This window comes from Bos javanicus, chromosome 3 (assembly GCF_032452875.1).
Source record: "Bos javanicus breed banteng chromosome 3, ARS-OSU_banteng_1.0, whole genome shotgun sequence".
NCBI classification, from domain to species: Eukaryota; Metazoa; Chordata; class Mammalia; order Artiodactyla; family Bovidae; genus Bos; species Bos javanicus.
This window is the reverse complement of record NC_083870.1, coordinates 20,129,417-20,150,732: the sequence shown is the minus strand read 5'-3', so window position 1 is coordinate 20,150,732 and position 21,316 is coordinate 20,129,417. Positions and strand designations below refer to the sequence as shown.

Genomic DNA, 21,316 nt, shown 5'->3' with positions numbered 1-21,316 from the left:
GGGAGGCTCTCCCCCCAGCTATTGTGTTGCGCTCCAGACAAACACGACCAAAAGGAGGCAGGTTTGGGTTTAACCTGACAGCTGGTCAATCCAATGAAAGAACCTTGGTAGCGAGAGGAAAGAGGGCTGCGATCCCCACCCCCATTAAACCGGCCAATCAAAGCGTTTAGTGAGCTATCACCAGCTTCCGATCTACAAAGGTTTTTGTTGAGCAATCTCAGTGTAGCAGGTGTGTTCTGTAGCAGTGTATACTGGGACAATTAGGTGAGATGAGTTGGGATCCAATAAAGCTAAGAATACATAAACATTTTAAAATTGGTTGTTTTCGACAATTGGCTTATCCCTAACTTTCCTGTCCCAGAAAAACCTGATCTGGGTCAGTTTGTGGAGGGTTATTTGGTTTACATTAAACAGGATAGGCACATTTCTACCACAGCATTCATACTAACATTTTCCATTACTGTTTCTTACTGGCAAGTTCATGGATAATGTATATTTTTTTAGAATATGGCTGCTGAAAATGCAAGAGGCAAACAGACCAAGTTTTAAGCCTTCCTTTTCTAGAGCACAGGAAATACTAAAGTCTAGAACCAGGTCCCAGGTTTCTCACTGAAGGCACAATATCTTTCACATTACCACCTAAAAGTTCTAGGAAGTGTGCTCAACTCTTGAAAGAAATACCTACCAAAATGATTTCAAAATTAGTGCCTAAACATTTTCTATTTAAATAAAAATTAGAAGCCATGAAAGAGTCTAGACGCTGAACAATATTTTATTTATGCTGCCCAAAATGCTAGATTTTAAAATCATTTTGTCTTGTAAAAATTATTTAAAAAGGTAAAACACCAATTTTAAATTGTACATTATATATTATCATGTTAATACACTGTATCAAAGTACTGAAGACATTTGTTTTAATAAGACAATTAACAAATACAGCCAGTTAAACTGTAGTTTTAACAGGTAAAAAGTGAATTTCTAGAAAAGTTTAATACAAAAATAAACATTATTTACTTCAAAAAATGGCTTTTAGAGGGCCTTAAAAAATTAATGTGTTGAAAGGAAGTGTCTGCCAAAACGGGAGATACATTGAAAGGATAATTAATAGAATTATGACACCGGTACTTCTGTTTTTATACAAAAGTTCTCTTGAATTTGTCTCAGATAAGATTAAGGATCACAATATGATAGTCAGTTAAGGATTCATTTTAGTGTGCTGACTGCTTAAGACCATATATAAGTTTTCAGAGGTAGGACAAACACACCTTAAAATAGCAATATAGCGACCTTTAGTTTAAATGTTGTGAAGAACTCTGCAAACATGCAGGAAAAAAATGTTTTATATACGCTCCTTCGGTTCACTAAACTTTCTTCTTTTTGGCACTGACTCCTGACTAGAAGAATCAAAGGGATGAAGGACCTGTCAAGAGAAAACAATTACTAAGAATACTTCCCAGTTTAAATATCTTTAATTTTAGAGGTTTTTTTATGTCTGAGTTTGCTTCTTCCCTTTCTTCCTTCCTTCATCCATTCCTTCCTTTTCTTACTTTTAAAATTTTGCTATTTATATCTCCTGATGGCTGCTGAATACAGTCTTGCAAAGTATAAGGTTTTCATTAGGGATGTTGGAGTACTTAGAAGATTTGATATTATGTCCTCAAAATAGTAGAACTTCCCTGGTAGCTCAGTTGGTAAAAAATCTGTCCCCAGTGCAGGCAACTGCCTTCAATGCAAGAGATCTGGGTTTGATCCCTGGGTTGGGAAGATCCTCTAGAGAGGAAATGGCAACCCACTCCAGTATTCTTGCCTGAGAAATCCCACAGACAGAGGGACAGAGGAGCCTGGCAGGCTACAGTCCATGGGGTTGCAAAGGGTTGGACATGAGTTAGCAACTAAACCACCACCTCAAAACAGTAAAATATTTTGAGGGGAGTGAGAAGAGTTGGACACAACTGAGCAACTGAACTGAATAATACTCAAAATTCTGGTTGAAAACATATTTATCTCAGAAATGACAAATACATTATCTGATTTGCTAAAATAAGGTTCCAAATATAATACAACTTGTTATAGAATTTAGGTCAGGAAAATTTTCTAAGGTACTAAGAGGAGATGCTATATTTTTAGAGAACATGTGGATTTAGTAACTTGTTTCTACTTCAGTTTTAATCTGTAGAAAGCTCAGATCAAGTCTGTGGCCCAATTTTAATTCTACATAAATAAAATGGCCTGAGTATTCTTGTACTCTCATTTTTTTTCTTATTATATTCATATTTTTCCTGATGTTGATTTTACTTTATACATTTCTCCAACTGTTTCAAATCAATCATGGAATAAGACAGTAAATGTTTACATGGGAAAATTAATAAAACAATGTACCACATTTTATTTTAAAATCACCCAATTTTTTAGAATCAAATATATTTAAACAAGATCTGAAAACTAGAGCTTTGAGGTATATCCGAAGATATCATATTTATCATTAATTTAATCTACAGCAATATTCTAATACTTGCCATTTCATTCAATCTATATATTACTATAAGACTTACTGTTTTCCCAGATTCAAGCTGAGTTCTCTTCCGATTTTCCTTAGATTTTACTTGTTGATTTCCATTAGCCTCCACAAAGATAGAATAATTACCAATTGGTTATTTCTCAAAGAACAATCAGCATGATTGTTCAACCACAGGCAACTATATGCAGTTTTTTAAAAAAAAACTTTACTGAGATATAATTCGGATACATAAAATTCATCCATTCAAAATACACAAACTTCAGTGATTTTAAGTATATTCACAGAGTTATGCAACCATCACCACTGTCAATTTTAGAGCACTTTCATCCTCTAAAAGGCTTCCCAAGTGGCACTAGTGGTAAAAAAAAAAATCTGCCTGATGATGCAGGAGACACAAAAGACCTGAATTTGATCCCTTAGTTGGGAAGATCCCCTGGAGTAGGAAATGACAACCCACTTCAGTATTCTCACCTGGAAAACTTCATGAACAGAGGACCCTGGCGAGCTACAGTTCATGAAGCCCCAAAGAGTTGGACTGAGCACACAATATATCCTCTAAAAAGAAATCCTGTACTCTTACAGCTATCACTCCACTATTCCCTCATTCTTTCCCTAGCATTAAGACTTTGTCTCTACAGAAATCCTTATTTTGGACTTTCATATAAATGGAACCATATAATACTTTTGCATGTGTGTGTGTGTATGACTGGTTTCTTTCACTGAGCATAATGTTTTCAGGGTTCATCCAAGTTGTAGTATGGACTGATACTTCATTCCTTTTTATGCCTGAATAATAATAGTCTACTGTATGGATATGCCACATTTGTTTATCCATTCATCTGTTAAGAACATTTAGGGGTTTCCCCCCATCTTTTGGCTATTGTGAATAATGCTACATATACAGTTTTTAAAATGAATATTAGATGATGACAAGTTATTAGTTTTCATAGTATTATCCCCCAAAAGTACATATTTATTTTCTGATGCTTGAAATGTACTTTTCAATAACTTCCTTACTATATATATTAAATATCTTCACTTCCTGCCTGTTTCTAACCATAATTCAGTCACTATTGACAAAATGAGGAGTACTTCGGTGGAGTAAAGGATAGTAAAGGATACTTATTTTAAATAGAAGCTGCCTAGAGAGAACATTTTGCTGCTGGAGGTAGTAATTTTTGGAATTATTTTATTTCTTGCTTGCCAGTTCTAACTTTCCGTCAAGAATGTGGGGAAAAAAGGACACCTAAAAATGGCACTATCATCAGTGGTGTTCTGGTAAATGTTTAACAACCAGTTCTCTGGGAGAAATAAATGCTGAGTTAAGGCATGGCCAACAGACTGGAAAAGGTCAGTTTTCATTCCAATTCCAAAGAAGGGCAATGCCAAAGAATGTTCAAACTACTGTACAATGCTTCATTTCACATGCTAGCAAGGTAATGTTCAAAATCCTTCAACTAGGCTTCAACAATACACGAACCAAGAACTTTCAGAGGCACAAGCTGGATTCAGAAAAGGCAGAGGAACCAGAGATCAAATTGCCAACATCCCCTGGATCATAGAAAAAGCAAGGGAATTTCAGAAAAACATCTACTTCTGCTTCACTGACTACACCAAAGCCTTTGACTGTGTGGATCACAACAAACTATGGAGAACTCTTCAAGAGAAGGGGGTACCAGACCACCTTGTGAGAAACCTGTATGCAGGTCAAGAAGCAACAGTTAGAACTGGACATGAAACAATGGACTGCTTCAAAATTGGGAAAGGAGTATGTTAAGGCTATATATTGTTACCTGGCTTATTTAACTTATATGTAGAGTACATCATGTGAAATGCTGGGATGAATGAAGCCAAGTTGGAATCAAGATTGCTGGAAGAAATATCAACAACCTCATGATACCACCCTAGCACATGATACCACCCTAATGGCAGAAAGCAAAGAGGAACTAGAGGGCCTCTTGATGAAGATGAAAAAGGAGAGTGAAAAGGCTGACTTAAAAGTCAACATTCAAAAAACTAATATCACGGCATCCAGTCCCATCACTTCAAGGCAAATAGATGGGAAAAAATGAAACAGTGACAGATTTTTTTTCTTGGACTCCAAAATCACTGCAGACGGTGACGGCAGCCATGAAATCAAAAGACACTTGCTCCTAGGAAGAAAAGCTACGTCCAACCTAGACAGCATGACATCACTTTACCGACAAAGGTCTGTCTAGTTAAAGCTATGGTTTTTCCAGTAGTCAGGTATGGATGTGAGAGTTGGACCATAAAGAAGGCTGAGCACTGAAGACTTGATGCTTTCGAACTGTGGTGCTGGGGAAGATTCTTGAGAGTCCCTTGGACAGTAAGGAGATCGAACTAGTCAATCCTAAAGAAAATCAACCCTGAATATTCATTGGAAGGACTGATGCTGAAGCTGAAGCTCCAATACTTTGGCCACCTGAAATGAAGAGCCAACTCGTTGGAAAAGATCCCAATGCTGAGAAAGACTGAAGGCATGAGGAGAAGGCAATGACAGAGGATGAGATGGTTGGATGGCATCAACGACTCAATGGACATGAGTTTAGCAAACTCTGGGAGATGGTGAAGGACAGGGAGGCCTGGCATGCCACAATCCATGGGGTTGCAAAGAGTCAGATACGACTGTGCTACTGAACAACAACAATGCTGTGAATACTTTCATTATGTCCAGTTTCAAGCTAGGTAGGAAAAACATGATGTCACTGAATGAAGAGGGGGAAAGAAACCCTCCAGCATACCAGTGTTGTGCCATTTGTTTCCTAACTTTGGATATCTTTTTTTTTTTTTTTGCTGAGCTGTACAGCCTGTGGGATCTAGTTACCTGACCAGGGACTGAACCTGTGCCCCTGCAGCAAAAGCATGGAGTAATAACCACCAGACTGCAGGGAATTCCCTGACATAATAGCTCATATATTTTATAGAATGCTTTTTATTCACCTTTGAACTTTGGAGAATAACTTAAAAGACCTAAAATAAAATATAAACCTCATTTGCATACGTGCTAAGTTGTCTCAGCTGTGTCCTACTCTTTGTGACTCTATGGACCACAGTCCGCCAGGCTCCCCTGTTCATGGGATCCTCTAGGCAAGAATACTGGAGTGGGTTGCCACTTCCCACTCCAGGGGATCTTCCCAACCCAAGGACGGAACTCGGGTTCTCTTGCGTCTCCTGCACTGGCAAATGGGTTCTTTACCACTAGTGTCACCTGGGAAGCCCAAATCTCTATTTAGTACAACTCATATAAAAAACTAAAATAAAGCAGTGGTGTTTTTTCCTTAACATATGAGACTCCCTTTATGTAAGATATGTATGTATATATATTTTAATGTATAATTATTTTTAATGTCTTATTAATAAGACAACCCACTCACAAGATAGAACATGGAAACGAACACTTTAGCATTCCTGGAAATTTCCTGGGAGTCTGGGAATAGAGGAGGTAGTGTCACTATCCTGAGGCAGTTTGGAGGATAGTGTCACTTCTGAAAGCTCCTCTGCATTTCCCTCTCCACTGCACCTTCAGTGAAATTAACCATTCTTTCCTTTGTGTCTCTGTAGCCTATTCTGACTGTTATCATAGTGTTATATCACTGCTTGTTTACCTCAAATTACTAAACTTTAAGCTAAGAGCATATTATATTTCCAGTACCTAGTAAAGTCACACGTATTAATAGTATGTGCTTACTAAATTACTCCAATAAATGAATAAAAGCAAAATAAACTCAACTACAGGGAAAATTACAAGGTTAGAATGAAATCAAATCTAAAGAGATGCCGTTACCATTTTATTCTGAAAAATTTTTCCACTTCTTGTTTTGCTTTCAGACACATCAAGCTCAGATGTTTTACTGACTAACTGCTCAACCTAGAAAAGAAAATAATTACATGAAACCACTAAAACAACACAAGAGAAGATTTTCATAATAATGGGGGTCAAAAACTTAATCACATAAAATTTACGGTCTTGCTATTTTGAGTTAATTAAAGTCAATAATTTTGTGTTGATTCTTACTGTCATAAAAAGTACAAAGGTAAAGATACTGAAACTGACTCTGTACACTGTACACTGACCATTCACTGAATTGAGAAAGATCGGAATTATCACTAGATACCACTCTTTCAGAAGATAAGAACTTCAGCCCACACCCACTGGAGAAGGGCTGTGCAGAAGAAGGTAGGCAATCATCAGCCCCATTATTTTCAGGTTGATTTTTTCTAAATGTTATTTCAGGATTTTACTATATATAGAAAACAAAATTAAACATGTTCTGCTCCAAGGCAACAAAAATGTATTATATACTCCATTTGCAAATACAAAGGGTGGTTGAGTTAAATTAATAATTGCTTAAGATTCTATTTACCTCTGAAATTCTGAGATTCTTTGAACAGTATTTAGGTTTATTACTAAACAAATGAAACAATAATACACTCAAAACTTTTCAACATATAATTACCAAATTTTGTTAGTAAGCATTCTTAATAACTAATTTTCTTCTAAAATACCTAGAATATAAGAAAATCTGAGAGATAACCAGATAAGCATATAAGAACCTGTCTTTTGAAAAAATTCAAGTTAAAAATGAGATAGAACTGTGAAGTTTATACCTGAGAATGAGAAATTGAAAAATCTGGACTTCCTTTAGATTTCATTTCATCTTCCTCACAAATGAAACCTGCTTCTGTTAAAAAAAGAAATAAATAAAAGAGTTAAAATGGTATAAAATTGAATTGGAAGTGAATTAATTTACATTTTCATTAACTTCTCACCTCTACGTACAGAACAGCCAGGGTTTTTCTCCTGCTCTTCCATTTTAGTTTCGGTGTCAAACTCATCCTACATAATTACATGAAGGAAAAAAATGGACACATTCCAAAAAGAAATTAAAGCAACTGGGTAGTATTTATTAACGAGCTTGTTTTACATGAAGGTTAAATATAACATAACATTACAATTACTTCACGCTTTCTTAAAATAAAGTGGTCTTGTACTTATTATAAGGCAGCTTATTTATCCAAAGTATAAAATCCTATTTTTCTTTACTTTTCAAGATTGCTTTAAGGTAGATAGTAAAAATATACAACTTTCTGAAAAATGTATGATGATTCTAAGAACCCCAGATCTTACTATTGTTTGAGAGCACTGAATTAGACATGGTGACGCAATAAGCTACAACTTCCGTAGCTCTGAAATTCCTATATAGATACTTGTATAAACTCTGAACCCTCTTCAGGGAGTTGGGAAAGGATAAGCACAGTTATGGTATGACAGAAATAGCAAAGGTTTGATGTCTACTTTATAATTATTATTCCCCTTGTGACATACGTCAAAGAGCTTTAAATACTTTAAAGAATGCTTCATAAATCCCAGCCATATTTGTTTATAAAGCAAGAGTGGCATTTAGGTTTTAGGAAGATGATTCCTTCTTGACTGAACTGGTTGAAAATTGAGTTTTCTATTTGCAAGGATTTGGCTACAGAGCCTAAAACAGAATAGTTAGTCCCTATCATAAGAACTGTGATCATAATTTAGAATAAAATAAGAGAAAACCACAAAGGTGAGATTAAAGAACAAACATAAAAATGATGAAAGATTTTCTGGGAATGAGGCTATAATTTAAAAAAAAGCTTTTTAAAATACTTCAATTCATCCATCTATCCAACCAATATTGAGAATACATTCTGTAACTCTAAATGCTAGGTACAAAAGAAATACAAAGCTGAATAAGACACTTTTCCTGACTTCCAGGAACTTCCAAGCTCTTTCAGGACACTGATTTTCAGGCCCTGAAGAAATTCAACCACAGGCTTACATGAGCACTTAACAGGGGTGTTGAAGAAAAGATTCCAGCATTAGTCTGGGGGACTGGAGTCACTCACTGCTTTTCTTTTTTTGAACGCAGACCCGATAGTGACAGTGCCAAGTCCTAACCACGGGACCACCAGAGGATTCCATGGTTTTCAAATTATGCTCCAGACAAAGGGGTTTTCTTAAGAGTCCATCATGAGGGTAGACGAGATGGTGAATGGCTGGGCCTCCAGGACCATTCCCTACTTCATTCACAATAGTTGTGCTTTTAAATTTCTGAGAATAATATTCTTCGTACCCACATGAAAAGTTTTAAAACCACAAGCCTAAACCTTCTTTATGGTACCTTTCAAACTTGAGTTTATGGTGATAATAAGTATTTATAGCTACTGAAGTACTCAGAATTGAATAAAACATTCATTACTCTTTAAGTATACTTACACTTATATAATGCTCCTGGTCATCTTCTAAATCATCTTTGTCCGTAAGAATTTTTTGAAGTGGTGTTTTTAATTGTTTTGGTGATAATATACCTGAACCAATATTTTCCATTCGTTCCCTCTCAGTGGTCACTTTTACTTTGAAGGTGTGAAAAGGTGTTGGGACTTCTCCCACATTTAAGTACATAGGCTCTCCTTCAAATATCACTCCTTCACAATCACCATCCTTAAAACCAGGAGGCTGGTAATCTGGGGGTGTAACTGCAGAAAAGTAAGTATAAACTATGCTGTTCATGAAATTGAATAAAATATATTAATTTTTATTATTATAGAATATACTGCATATTAAAGAAGTTTTAAATAGTATAGAAGGACATACAATAATAAGTAAAATGCAGTCTCCTACTATCTCCAAGTTCCTATTTTATTCCTTAAAGGTAAACTTTTTTCCTTACACTTGACTAGCTATGTGACTTGAGGAAACTATTCGTCATTCTTGATTCAGTTTCCTCATCTGTCAAGAGGGGAAAATACTAGTACCGACCTCCTAGGGTCACTGTGGTATTGAAGTCTATAAAATGACCAGAACAGAACTGACACAGAGGAAGTATTCAGTAAATGTTAGTTATTATTGTTGATGCTTTGTGTTCTTCTAGAAGATACTATGCATGTTATATATATATATACATATATTCTTAAAAAACAAATGAAGTCGTATTCTTCTGTACCTAGCTGCTTTTAACATCACTTTTAAATTTGCTTTAATATTTTTTGGATAACAATTTATCAGCACATTCTTTTAAACAGCTTGCACAGCATTCTATTATATAGATGCACTATAATTTATTTACTCAATCCTCCAATAAAGAACATTCAAGGTTAAATTTCCAGTTTGTTTCCAGTTTAACAAATGCAACAATGCATAAACATATAACCTTGATATTTGTCTACATATATTCCCAAGATACTTTTCTAGCTGCAGAATTTCAGGATTAAAAAGAATTTAATATTTTAAAGAGAATTTTAAATTTTTATATTGCCAAATAGTCCTCTTAAAATGTTATATGGCACATTAATGGTTACATTCCATCAAGAGTATATAAAAAGTGCTTGCTTCCCCCCACATCCCTGCCAATAATGATTTTATAAGTTGTATGATCTGGAAAGTGAAAACTGGTTATCTCATTGCTTCATTTCTTCAGTTATGAATGAAGCTGAGCTTCAAATGGACATGTTCTTATCACTGGAGAAGTGTACGATTTTTTCAAATACCAACATGAAATATAAATTTTATAATTAAAATATTATATATATATAAATTTACGTGCCTAAAACTATTTGGGATGGAAACCAAGTGTTTCATTAATAAGAAAATATACAGGTACCAACTAAAACAGGATGATCTGGAAATAGTACCTTCATCGTAGTAAAAAAGTTTCATGGTCAAACAAACATCATTAGGTAAAGGTCCCAGATTTTGCATTAGAATATAAATCTTGCGAATGAGAAGAATACTTGCTTTCTTGGTATCAGCAGATGACATATTAGGTTCATTGCTTTGGTTTTTACTAGAAGAGAATCACATAGTTTCTTTTATGACATCCATGGCTTCTAATAACGTAACTTCATGTTTTACTACTTAAGATTCTTATTTCTATTAATGTATCAAGTTGTTAAAAGTTACAATTTCATGTGTTTAATACATTATAAAAATTTAATATCATTATTATTATAATTCTAAACTAATTTACATATATTCATACACATTTTATGTAAGATGTTTTTAAAGGAAACAAATGATGAATTTTATTGTATTTCTAATCACGTGAGCATACAATAGATTTCCTACTCTTTGGCTCTGTTTCACAATTAAAATATATACAATTATCCACAAAATTCTGGCTTTCAGCCACTCCAAACATATTTTGTATCCTTGATAGTACACTAGGGATGTTAGAGAATTTCAGAATTATTTCTGAAGTTTAGCTATACAGTATTATTATGAATAAATGGCAATCTGCAATATGAAGAGAAAACTATAGAATAATAATTACCTTGTGAAATCCATGACTGGTCCATTACTGGTGTACTTGAATTTAAATTGGTAACATTCTGAAATTGTCTAAAATAGAAAATATCATAGTTACGAATCTGATATATAATACTAGTGGCTATCACGATAGTGTGATCACTCACCTAGAGGCAGACATCCTGGAATGTGAAGTCAAGTGGGCCTTAGAAAGCATCACTACGAACAAAGCTAGTGGAGGTGATGGAATTCCAGTTGAGCTATTTCAAATCCTGGAAGATGATGCTGTGAAAGTGCTGCACTCAAGATGCCAGCAAATTTGGAAAACTCAGCAGTGGCCACAGGACTGGAAAAGGTCAGTTTTCATTCCAATCCCAAAGAAAGCTCAAACTACTGCACAACTGCACTCATCTCACACACTAGTAAAGTAATGCTCAAAATTCTCCAAGCCAGGCTTCAGCAATACGTGAACCATGAACTTCCAGATGTTCAAGCTGGTTTTAGAAAAGGCAGAGGAACCAGAGATCAAATTGCCAACATCTGCTGGATCATCAAAACAGCAAGAGAGTTCCAGAGAAACATCTATTTCTGCTTTATTGACTATGCCAAAGCCTTTGACTGTGTGGATCACAACAAACTGTGGAAAATTCTGAAAGAGATGGGAATACCAGACCACCTGACCTACCTCTTGAGAAACCTGTATGCAGGTCAGGAAGCAACAGTTAGAACTGGACATGGAAAAACAGACTGGTTCCAAATAGGAAAAGGAGTACATCAAGGCTGTATATTGTCACCCTGCTTATTTAACTTCTATGCAGAGTACATCATGAGAAACGCTGGACTGGAAGAAACTCAAGCTGGAATCAAGATTGCTGGGAGAAATATCAATAACTTTAGATACACAGATGACACCACCCTTATGGCAGAAAGTAAAGAAGAACTAAAGAGCTTCTTGATGAAAGTGAAAGAGGAGAATGAAAAAGTTGGCTTAAAACTCAACATTCAGAAAACTAGGATCATGGCATCTGGTCCCATCACTTCATGGCAGATAGATGGGGAAACAGTGGAAACAGTGGCTGACTTTATTTTTGGGGCTCCAAAATCACTGCAGATGGTGACTGCAGCCATGAAATTAAAAGACACTTACTCCTTGGAAGGAAAGTTATGACCAACCTAGAAAGCATATTAAAAAGCAGAGACATTACTTTGTCAACGAAGGTCCATCTAGTCAAGGCTATGGTTTTTCCAATGGTCATGTATGGATGTGAGAGTTGGACTGTGAAGAAAGCTGAGCACCAATGAATTGATGCTTTTGAACTGTGGTGTTGGAGAAGACTCTTGAGAGTCCCTTGGACTGCAAGGAGATCCAACCAGTCCATCCTAAAGGAGATCAGTCCTGGGTGTTCATTGGAAGGACTGATGTTGAAGCTGAAACTCCAATACTTTGGTCACCTGATGTGAAGAGTTGACTCATTTGAAAAGACCCTGATGTTGGGAAAGTTTGAGGGCAGGAGGAGAAGGGGATGACAGAGGATGAGATGGCTGGATGGCATCACCGACTCAATGGACGTGGGTTTAGGTGGACTCCGGGAGTTGGTGATGGACAGGGAGGTCTGGTGTGCTGCAGTTCACGGGGTCACAAAGAGTCAGACACGACTGAGTGACTGGACTGAACTGAACTGGTGGTTAAGTAGCTATATATAGATTTTTTTTATGTCTCACCATTTAATAATTCTTTCTGTATGATAATCCATATTCATCCATTGAAACTTTCCAATCCTAAATAGTCAATTCCAGGCCCTTGGATTTGGGACTTCAGTGCCACTAAGATACCTATTCCCGACTCACTGCAATTTATGTTTTACATACCAGAGGGAAGGAACTCCTTAATAGGCTGGTAAGGGAGGTAGCACATCTTTTCCACTAACAGAATGGTTAAGCACAGGACTTAAATCCTTACTATATAGTAAGCAAAAGCATTACTACAAACAAAACTACTGGAGGTGATGAAATCCCAGCTGAGCTATTTCAAATCCTAAAAGATGCTGCTGCTAAAGTACTGCATTCAATATGCCAGCAAATTTGGAAAACTCAGCAGTGGCCACAGGCCTGGAAAAGATCAGTTTTCATTCCAATTCCAAAGAAAGGCAAAGCCAAAGAATGTTCGAACTTTTATACAGTTGCACTTACTTTACACACTAGCAAGTAATGTTCAAAATCCTTCAAGCTAGGCTTCAACAGTACATATACTGAGAACTTCCAGATGTACAAGCTGGATTTAGAAAAGGCAGAAAAGAATTTAGAAAAGGCTCCAGGTGCGTGGACTCTGAAGTTGTGCAGCACTGGCCTAGTAGTTCCAGGGCATATAGGATCCTCCTAACCCAGGGATCAAACCTGTGTCCCTTGCGTTGGCAGGTGGATTCCTAACCCCTGGATCAGCAGGGAAGTACACCCTTTTGTTTCTCTGGTTTTCCCTTTCACTTCTTACAACCCTTTCTTTAATTGTCAGATGAACAGGTACATGTGATTGGATTAGGGTTTACAGTTAAAAATCAAGGATTAGTATCTTATTTTTCTAAAACTCAACTCCTTTTATAATTCTATAAAAAGAATACCATTAAAAATAAGAACGCTGTAAAAGATCAGAAGTCAGGAGATTTAGGTTATTTCTAATGGTTTGTATCTTTGTGGCCTTGAATTAGTCACACAATCTCCCTTGTAGTTAAGGGTGTTAATCTGTTTAAGGGTAACAATACAAGCCTTGTCTTAACTCAGAAGTCTTTATGAAGTTCAAATGTGAAAATATATGTGAAATTGCATTGACAAAAGCACAATTAAAGCATTAGAAACTATTATACTTTTACGTTACTTATAGATATTAGAGGCATTATGTTTCTTTACTAACTTATACATACCTGAGGGTCTTCTGGATTGGTGTACACCTATTCAAAAATAATTTACAACTGAGTTACATAAGTTACATATAAGGAGAACTAAACTGGATATTTAGATTAAAATATTAAATGAATTCAGTAAAACAAAATACAGAACAACCCACCCCCCCACAACAAATATTACTTTTTTCTAATGAACAGATCAGTGGTTTGTATGATATAATAAATAGATGGTTTCAGCATTATTTAATTAAGCAAGGCTGAATTTAACAGTCTTTTATAAGGAACATACAATTTAAAAATACTTACAGCTAGAACAACCATCCTCAGCTGAAATATAACAAAGAACAAAAATCTTATTTTTATTCTATATTTTTGCATGATGGATCATAAGAATTATTTGTCCTATTTCAACATTTATTCCTAATAAAAATAATCTCACAAAAAACAAACTTCATTTGCTACAGGTAAAGCAGTATCTCAGATATCCTTCCTTATTCCCCCAAATATTTATTTCTAGTTATCTTATTGAAGGTCAAAATTTCTATCACTTACTTAAGCAAATGAGGCATTACTGCCAGTTACAAGGAAAATACATATTGTGAAATAACTCATTAAATCTTACCCAATATGAGAACTGGTTTTGAGAAAAACAGTTCAGGGCCCTGCTCATTGAGTAAAGGAAAGAGGCTTTGGGGCCTAACAGAATAGAGAAGCACAGGAAATCATTCACTCTAGTAATCTGCCAAAATCCAAGTCACCCTTAATTTGGATCTTTTCCTTATACTCCAGAACCAATCTATCAACAAATCCAATCAGTTCTGTCAGATATAACTGGAATCTTTTCATTTTTTTCCTTTGTCATCCTGGTCTATGTGTGTGTGTGCTCAGTTGCTTCAGCCATGTCTGACTCTGGGCAATCCTATGGACTGTAGCCTACCTGGCTCCTCTGTCCATGAGATTCTCCAGACAAGAATACAGGAGTGGGTTGCCACGCCCTTCTCCAGGGGATCTTCCTGACCCAAGGATTGAACCCGGGTCTCCTGTATTGTGGGACGATTCTTTACCACTGAGCCACCAGGGAAGCCCCATCCTGGTCTAAGACACCATTTTTTTTCATCAGTACTTCAGTAATGGATTAAGTGCTATTGACCTTAATTACAATCTTTTTCTCCTTTGATGGCATATTCTCTAAATAGCAAAGTGATTTTTCTTTTAATTTAAAATATAAATCTAATGATGATACATTTCTACTTAAATCTTTCAAATGGCTTTTACTGTACCTAAAATAAAGTCCAAGCTCTACCTACTCAGCCCTGAATGCTCTGGCCCTGTCTGTCTCCACAGGTTCGTCTCCTGCCACTCTCTTGCTCTGTTCATCACACTCTAATCATTCTGGCCTTCTTTTTATTCCTTGAACTGGCCAAATTCCCCTCCAACTCTTTGCATTTGCTGCTCTGTCAGGAATATTCTCCCAATATCAATGCCTAACTGGTTTCTTCTAATTCAAGTCTCAGCTTAAGTATCACCTCCTCAGAGAAGCTCTTCAGACTATCCAATCTAAAGTTACACCACTTCTCCATTTGCCACATTCTTTTTCTTAAAATGTTAATGGCATTTAACACAACTGGATGTTATCTAATCTCCTTATTTGACTGGCTGTTTTCCCATTGTAGGAGAGGCCCTCTTTGTCTTGTTGACCATTTTTACTTACCAGCTCCTATCTAGAATATATGGGCCTAGCACAGAACAGGCACTCATTTAATGAATACTAAAAACATAATGTCTTAATGAAGAAGGCTGGTGACCATGGATAAAATTTTATCTTTTTCATAATATTTTAGAGTTAGATTTGCTTTGTTGATATAAATGTAAGCTCAGTAAGTATACATAAAGCCTTGTCACAGTTTAACCTAGACTACATGTAAGTTTATTTTTAAATTCTCATAAAGAATTATTTATTACATTATTAGTATAAATATGATTTTAGAAGGCATGTGAAACTAATGAAAGAATTATTTCAAATGATGTTTTAATTCATTAAGTTTTTATAGGTTAATATATGTTATTAATGCAAATGGGGCTTCCTAGGTGGTGCTAGTGATAAAGAACCCACTTGCCAGTACAGGTGACATGAGAGATACAGGTTCAGTCCTTGGATAGGGAAGATCTCCTGGAGAAGGGTATGGCAAATAAGTGCTAATAATCAAAACTGGCTTGTCAAAATCTGTTAAGTAATAATTCTGTTAACTTTAAATGAGTTGAATATTAATCTTTAAAATAGTCAAACTTTTAGCTTTGGGCTGGCCTACATCCAAGTTAGTTTAAATTAATCTTTTACTATATGGTAACTGCTTTACATTTGTAGACTATAAACTATGAAAAAAAAGAATAAAGAGATATTGACTTACGTATTTTTTGTGTAAAGCATCATAGCATCCTAACATCCTAAAAAATAATTAAGGATTCATTTTTAGACTGAATTCACTTCTAGAAAATAGTTCTTTTAATGTCTCATTATCTCATTACTAATACACAATTATTATTAATAATGAAGCTCCCTTATTTCTAGCTTAAACAATAAAACAAAACAATGTGGTAGAAATATAAAATGTCAATAGGGGATGAAAAAAGGAAGACAGAGGAACAAAAATAGGAAAATTAAGCCCGCTCACATGGAGCATGAAATAAAGAAAATTTTAATGCAAAAATCCAAAGATCTGCAGAAGTAGTATCCAGCATTAAAGGGGGAAATCACTAAAACTGGGTTAAACACTTAAATGTATACAAGGTACCAAAAAATATGATTTAAGAAAAATAATTTTCTTTCGTTATTTATTTTACTTACCACTTCACTAACTGGGTAGATCCTGGACAATTTTTATCTTCTCTCAGAATTTTGACACAAAGATCTAAATACAAAAATAAGGGTATAGAGATATTTAAGATTAGTAAGCATCTAAAAACTTAAATGAAGATTATTTTCTTCAGTTGTGTATTACCGGTTTATTATTAATAGCAATGAACTTCCAAATGATTGATGTTAATAAAATTAAAGACAGGTTGCATGGAAACAAATCATTTTTTTATCCTTATTATAAAATAGCATCATAATTGCTTAGGATGCACGTTAGTGGATAGAAAAAAAATTTCCATTCTAAAAGATACAGAACACTTAGATATAATGGCACCCCACTCCAGTACTCGTGCCTGGAGAATCCCAGGGACGGGGGAGCCTGGTGGGCTGCCGTCTATGGGGTCTCGCAGAGTTGGACATGACTAAAGTGACTTAGCAGCAGCAGCAGCCATTGTTATCTAAGAGTCTTAGAAAATTTGTTCTGGCCCCTTATCCCAATTAAATACTTGCAAAAAGCCAAGAAGTTAAAAGGCTATCAGACACAGCCCTGCAAGGAAGCAATTAGTAATACAGTGGAAAGGACTAAGATCAGTCAGTCTCATGTTTCATATGTGAAAAACAGGAATAGTATCTAACTCATAGGCCTATAATACGAACTAACAAGATATCACACATAACATGGTGCTTAACATATTGCCAACAAAGTTGGTGAACAACATAAGGTACACATTATGTGATAGATAGTAAATCACTATTACAGTATAAAAATGGCTGTATTACTTTCACTTCTTTAAAATAACACAAGAACATACACTACCACTGTAGGAGACTATAAGTAATAGGATGTTTTTACCTATTTATTTCATCATTATAAGAGTAATGTTAGGTGATATTATACTTGAGAGATTGAGGGGAAATTTTATGATTAAGTGCTCTCAAAGGTATTGAATATACTTAAAAAAATCACTTGTATGTCCACACAAAAATTTGTATGTAATTGCGGCATTATTTGAAAAGCCCAAAGTGGAAACAACCCAAATATTCATCAACTGGTAGTAGATAAATAAAATGTGGTATATTCATATAATGGAATATTATTCAGCAAAAAAAAAAAGGTAGTAATCCAAGCTACAAAATGGATGAAACTTCAACACATTAGGTCAAATGAAAGAAGCCAATTATAAAGACCACATATATTACATTATTTCATTTATTTATATGTCTAGAATAGGCAAATAAAGACATAAAAGACAGAAAGCAGATCGGTGGTTGCCTAGGACTGGAAATGGGGGAAATAGAGAGTGACTTAATGGGTATGGGGTTTCTTTTGAGGTGCTGAAATGCTTTAAAACTGACTGTGGTGAATATACCCAGAATCAATGAATTCTGCACTTTAAATCAATGAATTGTTAGATATGCAAATCGTATCTCAATACAGCTGCTATTATAAAAACAAAACCTTTAAGTAAAAAACTACCATTTTAGAGCAAGCCAAACTAAAAAATAACATGTTTAAAGAAAGTTTTTAAATAAACATTACGTTACCATCTAGATATCTTGTTCCATAAGCACATTCCGGAAATATTCCTCTCAAATATGTGATGCAGGATACTGAAACTGCTAGGAGCCTCTTCACTAACACTAAAGACTGCTGCTCAGTTGATATCTTATTAGGAAATATCAGTGCACTCTAAAATTCAATGGAAATAAAAAATTTTATTTAGCTTTACTAAAAATACAGTCTTCTTGAACTTAAAGTAGATCTATTTTTTTTGCATAAACATGGTACTTCTCCAAAATTCTTAACCATGGTGGTTAGAATCCCCAGAAAATCAGGATGGCTTCTACACTGTGAGGGTGTTTCCAGGGTGGCAGTCTAAAGGTAACAGGCAAAAACTGCTTAAATATCAGTAGAAATCCCCTTGTAGGTTAACTGCATAACACATGGATAAATAGCACTGATTTTTCTATCTAATTTTTTCCTTCTTTTCTCTTTAGTTACTGACTGGCTTTAATACAGACAGGTAACTGTAATGCAAGATATGTGAAGAGATATATTTGTGGGGTATAAAAATTCATGTTCTAGGAGAGGACTAATATTAGTGATAATTTCATCAAGGCAACATTATAGCATTCATTAATACCTAATGCAAGCTTAATTTGAAGCAGCAATTTAATGCAATGCATCAAGCATCCAATAAAATTCTCCATTAATTAAAATTAGTTTAGCAAATATCTTCATTTCTTAAAACATGGAGTTTACTGGCATCATTAAACTCTCAAAGGTTCAACTTTCTCATACATAAAAATACTTGATAATTCAAGAAACAATAAAATTAGCTAAATTAAAATATATTAAAATACAAGAAATCATACCATGGAAGTTCTCTGTAATTGTGCAGTAGCCATCTTCTGATATTTTAATTCAACCTTGTGACAGAAATACAAGCTTTAACTCCAGGTCTTATTTTTATCTCTAATCTGGTTCACTACATGTAAAGTCAAAAGAGTTTTACGGGAATAAATAATGGGACTCTTTTTTTTATTTATAATCGTTGAAAACAGGTTCATTTTGCTATAAAATTAAGTAAACTGTTAATTTCAAGCCGCTTGACTAGCAAGCCTGACACAAAAAAGGGTTATTAAGAAAGCTCTTTAAAAGTCTCTTTTTTTTTTAAGGGATTATTAAGAAAGCGCTTTAAAAGAACGCTTTTTTTTTTTTTTTAAGCACAGTCTACTATTTTCTGAGAGGGCAATGGCACCCCACTCCAGTACTCTTGCCTGGAGAATCCCATGGATGGAGGAGCCTAGTGGGTTGCCGTCTATGGGGTCGCACAGAGTTGGACACGACTGAAGCGACTTAGCAGCAACTACTATTTTCTTCACTTCGCAGTATTCAAACATTGATAACACTGCACAGGTAGGTAATGAAAAACTGCCCCTGCCATCCTTTAAAATAATCTTTTAATTTTTGTTTTAAATTTGTAGTTTCAAAATGACCAAATCACGTAACATTCCTTCCCTGAATTTGAGCATGGCTCTGGATATAACATATTTTCCTACCCTGTGGAACCACCATAAAACAGCAATAAAACATATTTTTTGGACTGATTCAGATTTCTCATTTCTTTGATATAAGTTTTGAGGTGTGGTGTGTGTTTTTTTGGTCCCAATTTCATTTTTCAGCAATAAAACAGATTTTTTGGACTGATTCAGATTTCTCATTTCTTTGATATAAGTTTTGAGGTGTGTTTTTTTTTTTTTGGTCCCAATTTCATTTTTCTTAACCAGACAATTCATCTAGAAGAATTCACTTGCTGCTGCTGCTGCTTAGTCACGTCAGTCGTGTCCGACTCTGTGCGACCCCCACAGACGGCAGCCCACCAGGCTCCGCCATCCCTGGGATTCTCTAGGCAAGAACACTGGAGTGGATTGCCATTTCCTTCTCCAGTGCATGAAAGTGAAACGTGAAAGTGAAGTCGCTCAGTCATGTCCGACTCAGCGACCCCATGGACTGAAGCCTACCAGGCTCCTCCATCCATGGGACTTTCCAGGCAAGAGTACTGGAGTGGGGTGCCATTGCCTTCTCCGAGAAGAATTCACAGAAGTGTCTATTTACCGTAACCATTTACATTTATCCTGATAAGGCCTGGACTGGATGCCAGAGTTCACCTAATCTCAAGAACCTCTGTGAAAAATAAGCAGGTATACATTTTCTCCCTCCCCTGAATGTTTCACCACTAAGATCTTAAGAAATTTAAAAGTATATGGGAAGTAACGGAGAAGACATTATAAAGCAAAAGAAGAAAAGAATGAAAACAAAAACGAAACAAATATGTATTACGTATCGTCTGAGAGTCCCGCCGACAGCAACCAGGAGACCGGAAAGAAACGGCACGCGCTCCGTCTGTCGCGCATGCGCCTTCCTTCAACGGTTGCCTGCGCAGCCGAGACAGTAGATTTTGACCCCAGATTCAGGTCACCTTTCCCGCCAAGAGCAGCGCAAGGCACGCTGGGAAACCCGAGAGTATGAAGGTTTCCTTCTCAGGCTTCGCAAAAGCCACGTGCCCACAGGGAAGGTTCATTGTGTGTGCCAAGCCCTCTCGATGTACATAACCGTCTTACAGTGAACAAAGTGTTCTCAACAGCCATTTAATTAATCATGTTAATTTCCGATTGTTTTCACACTTTTGATTTTGTTACGGGATCTACCACATATTGCGAGCCTTCCCATCTTACAGTTTCCTGTGTCTTCAGGAAACAGTCGCTCTAGCAGTCTCCTATCTAGATATTTCTACTTTGCTGTGTCTGTGCTGTGGGGACAGTGATAGCTGGAATGTAATTAATGTCTCATTTAGAAGCAAAATAATACTCAGAGCTGGTAGGTAGTTAAAGATTGTCTAGTAATACAAACTTAGTTTGCAGATTGTTATATATATCTTTCGCGAATAGTCGGACACGACTGAGCGACTTCACTTTCACTTTTCACTTTCAGGCACTGGAGAAGGAAATGGCAACCCACTCCAGTGTTCTTGCCTGGAGAATCCCAGGGACGAGGGAGCCTGCTGGGCTGCCGTCTTTGGGGTCGCACAGAGTCGGACACGACTGAAGCGATGCAGCAGCATATATCCAAGTAGTGTCAGTAGTGTAGACATATGTTAGTAATTCATAGTTTTTGGTAGGTCTACCTGCCTTACCAGTTAGAAAACAGCCACCCTAGATATGAAAAGATTTTCTCACAGTCAATT

At 35.9% G+C, this 21,316-nt stretch overlaps 1 protein-coding gene across 2 annotated transcripts; it reads right to left on the bottom strand.

Moving 5' to 3' along the window:
* Positions 1 to 760: 760 nt before the first annotated feature.
* Positions 761 to 20,519, bottom strand: HORMAD1 (HORMA domain containing 1). 2 transcript variants are annotated; one of them, XM_061407789.1, is made up of 15 exons: positions 20,413 to 20,517; positions 18,945 to 18,998; positions 18,114 to 18,258; positions 16,560 to 16,623; positions 16,123 to 16,159; positions 14,021 to 14,041; positions 13,733 to 13,759; positions 10,843 to 10,910; positions 10,205 to 10,356; positions 8,790 to 9,049; positions 7,310 to 7,376; positions 7,148 to 7,221; positions 6,324 to 6,407; positions 2,553 to 2,621; positions 762 to 1,420 (listed from the first exon to the last, which is right to left on the bottom strand). In XM_061407789.1, exons 2-15 carry the CDS (start codon positions 18,975 to 18,977, stop codon positions 1,340 to 1,342), a joined length of 1,182 nt encoding a protein of 393 aa, XP_061263773.1. In that variant the 5' UTR covers positions 18,978 to 18,998; positions 20,413 to 20,517; the 3' UTR covers positions 762 to 1,339. The 2 variants fall into 2 exon arrangements, with proteins under 2 accessions (XP_061263776.1, XP_061263773.1); XM_061407792.1 differs by lacking the exon at positions 2,553 to 2,621 and having other exon boundaries at positions 761 to 1,420; positions 20,413 to 20,519.
* Positions 20,520 to 21,316: the final 797 nt, after the last annotated feature.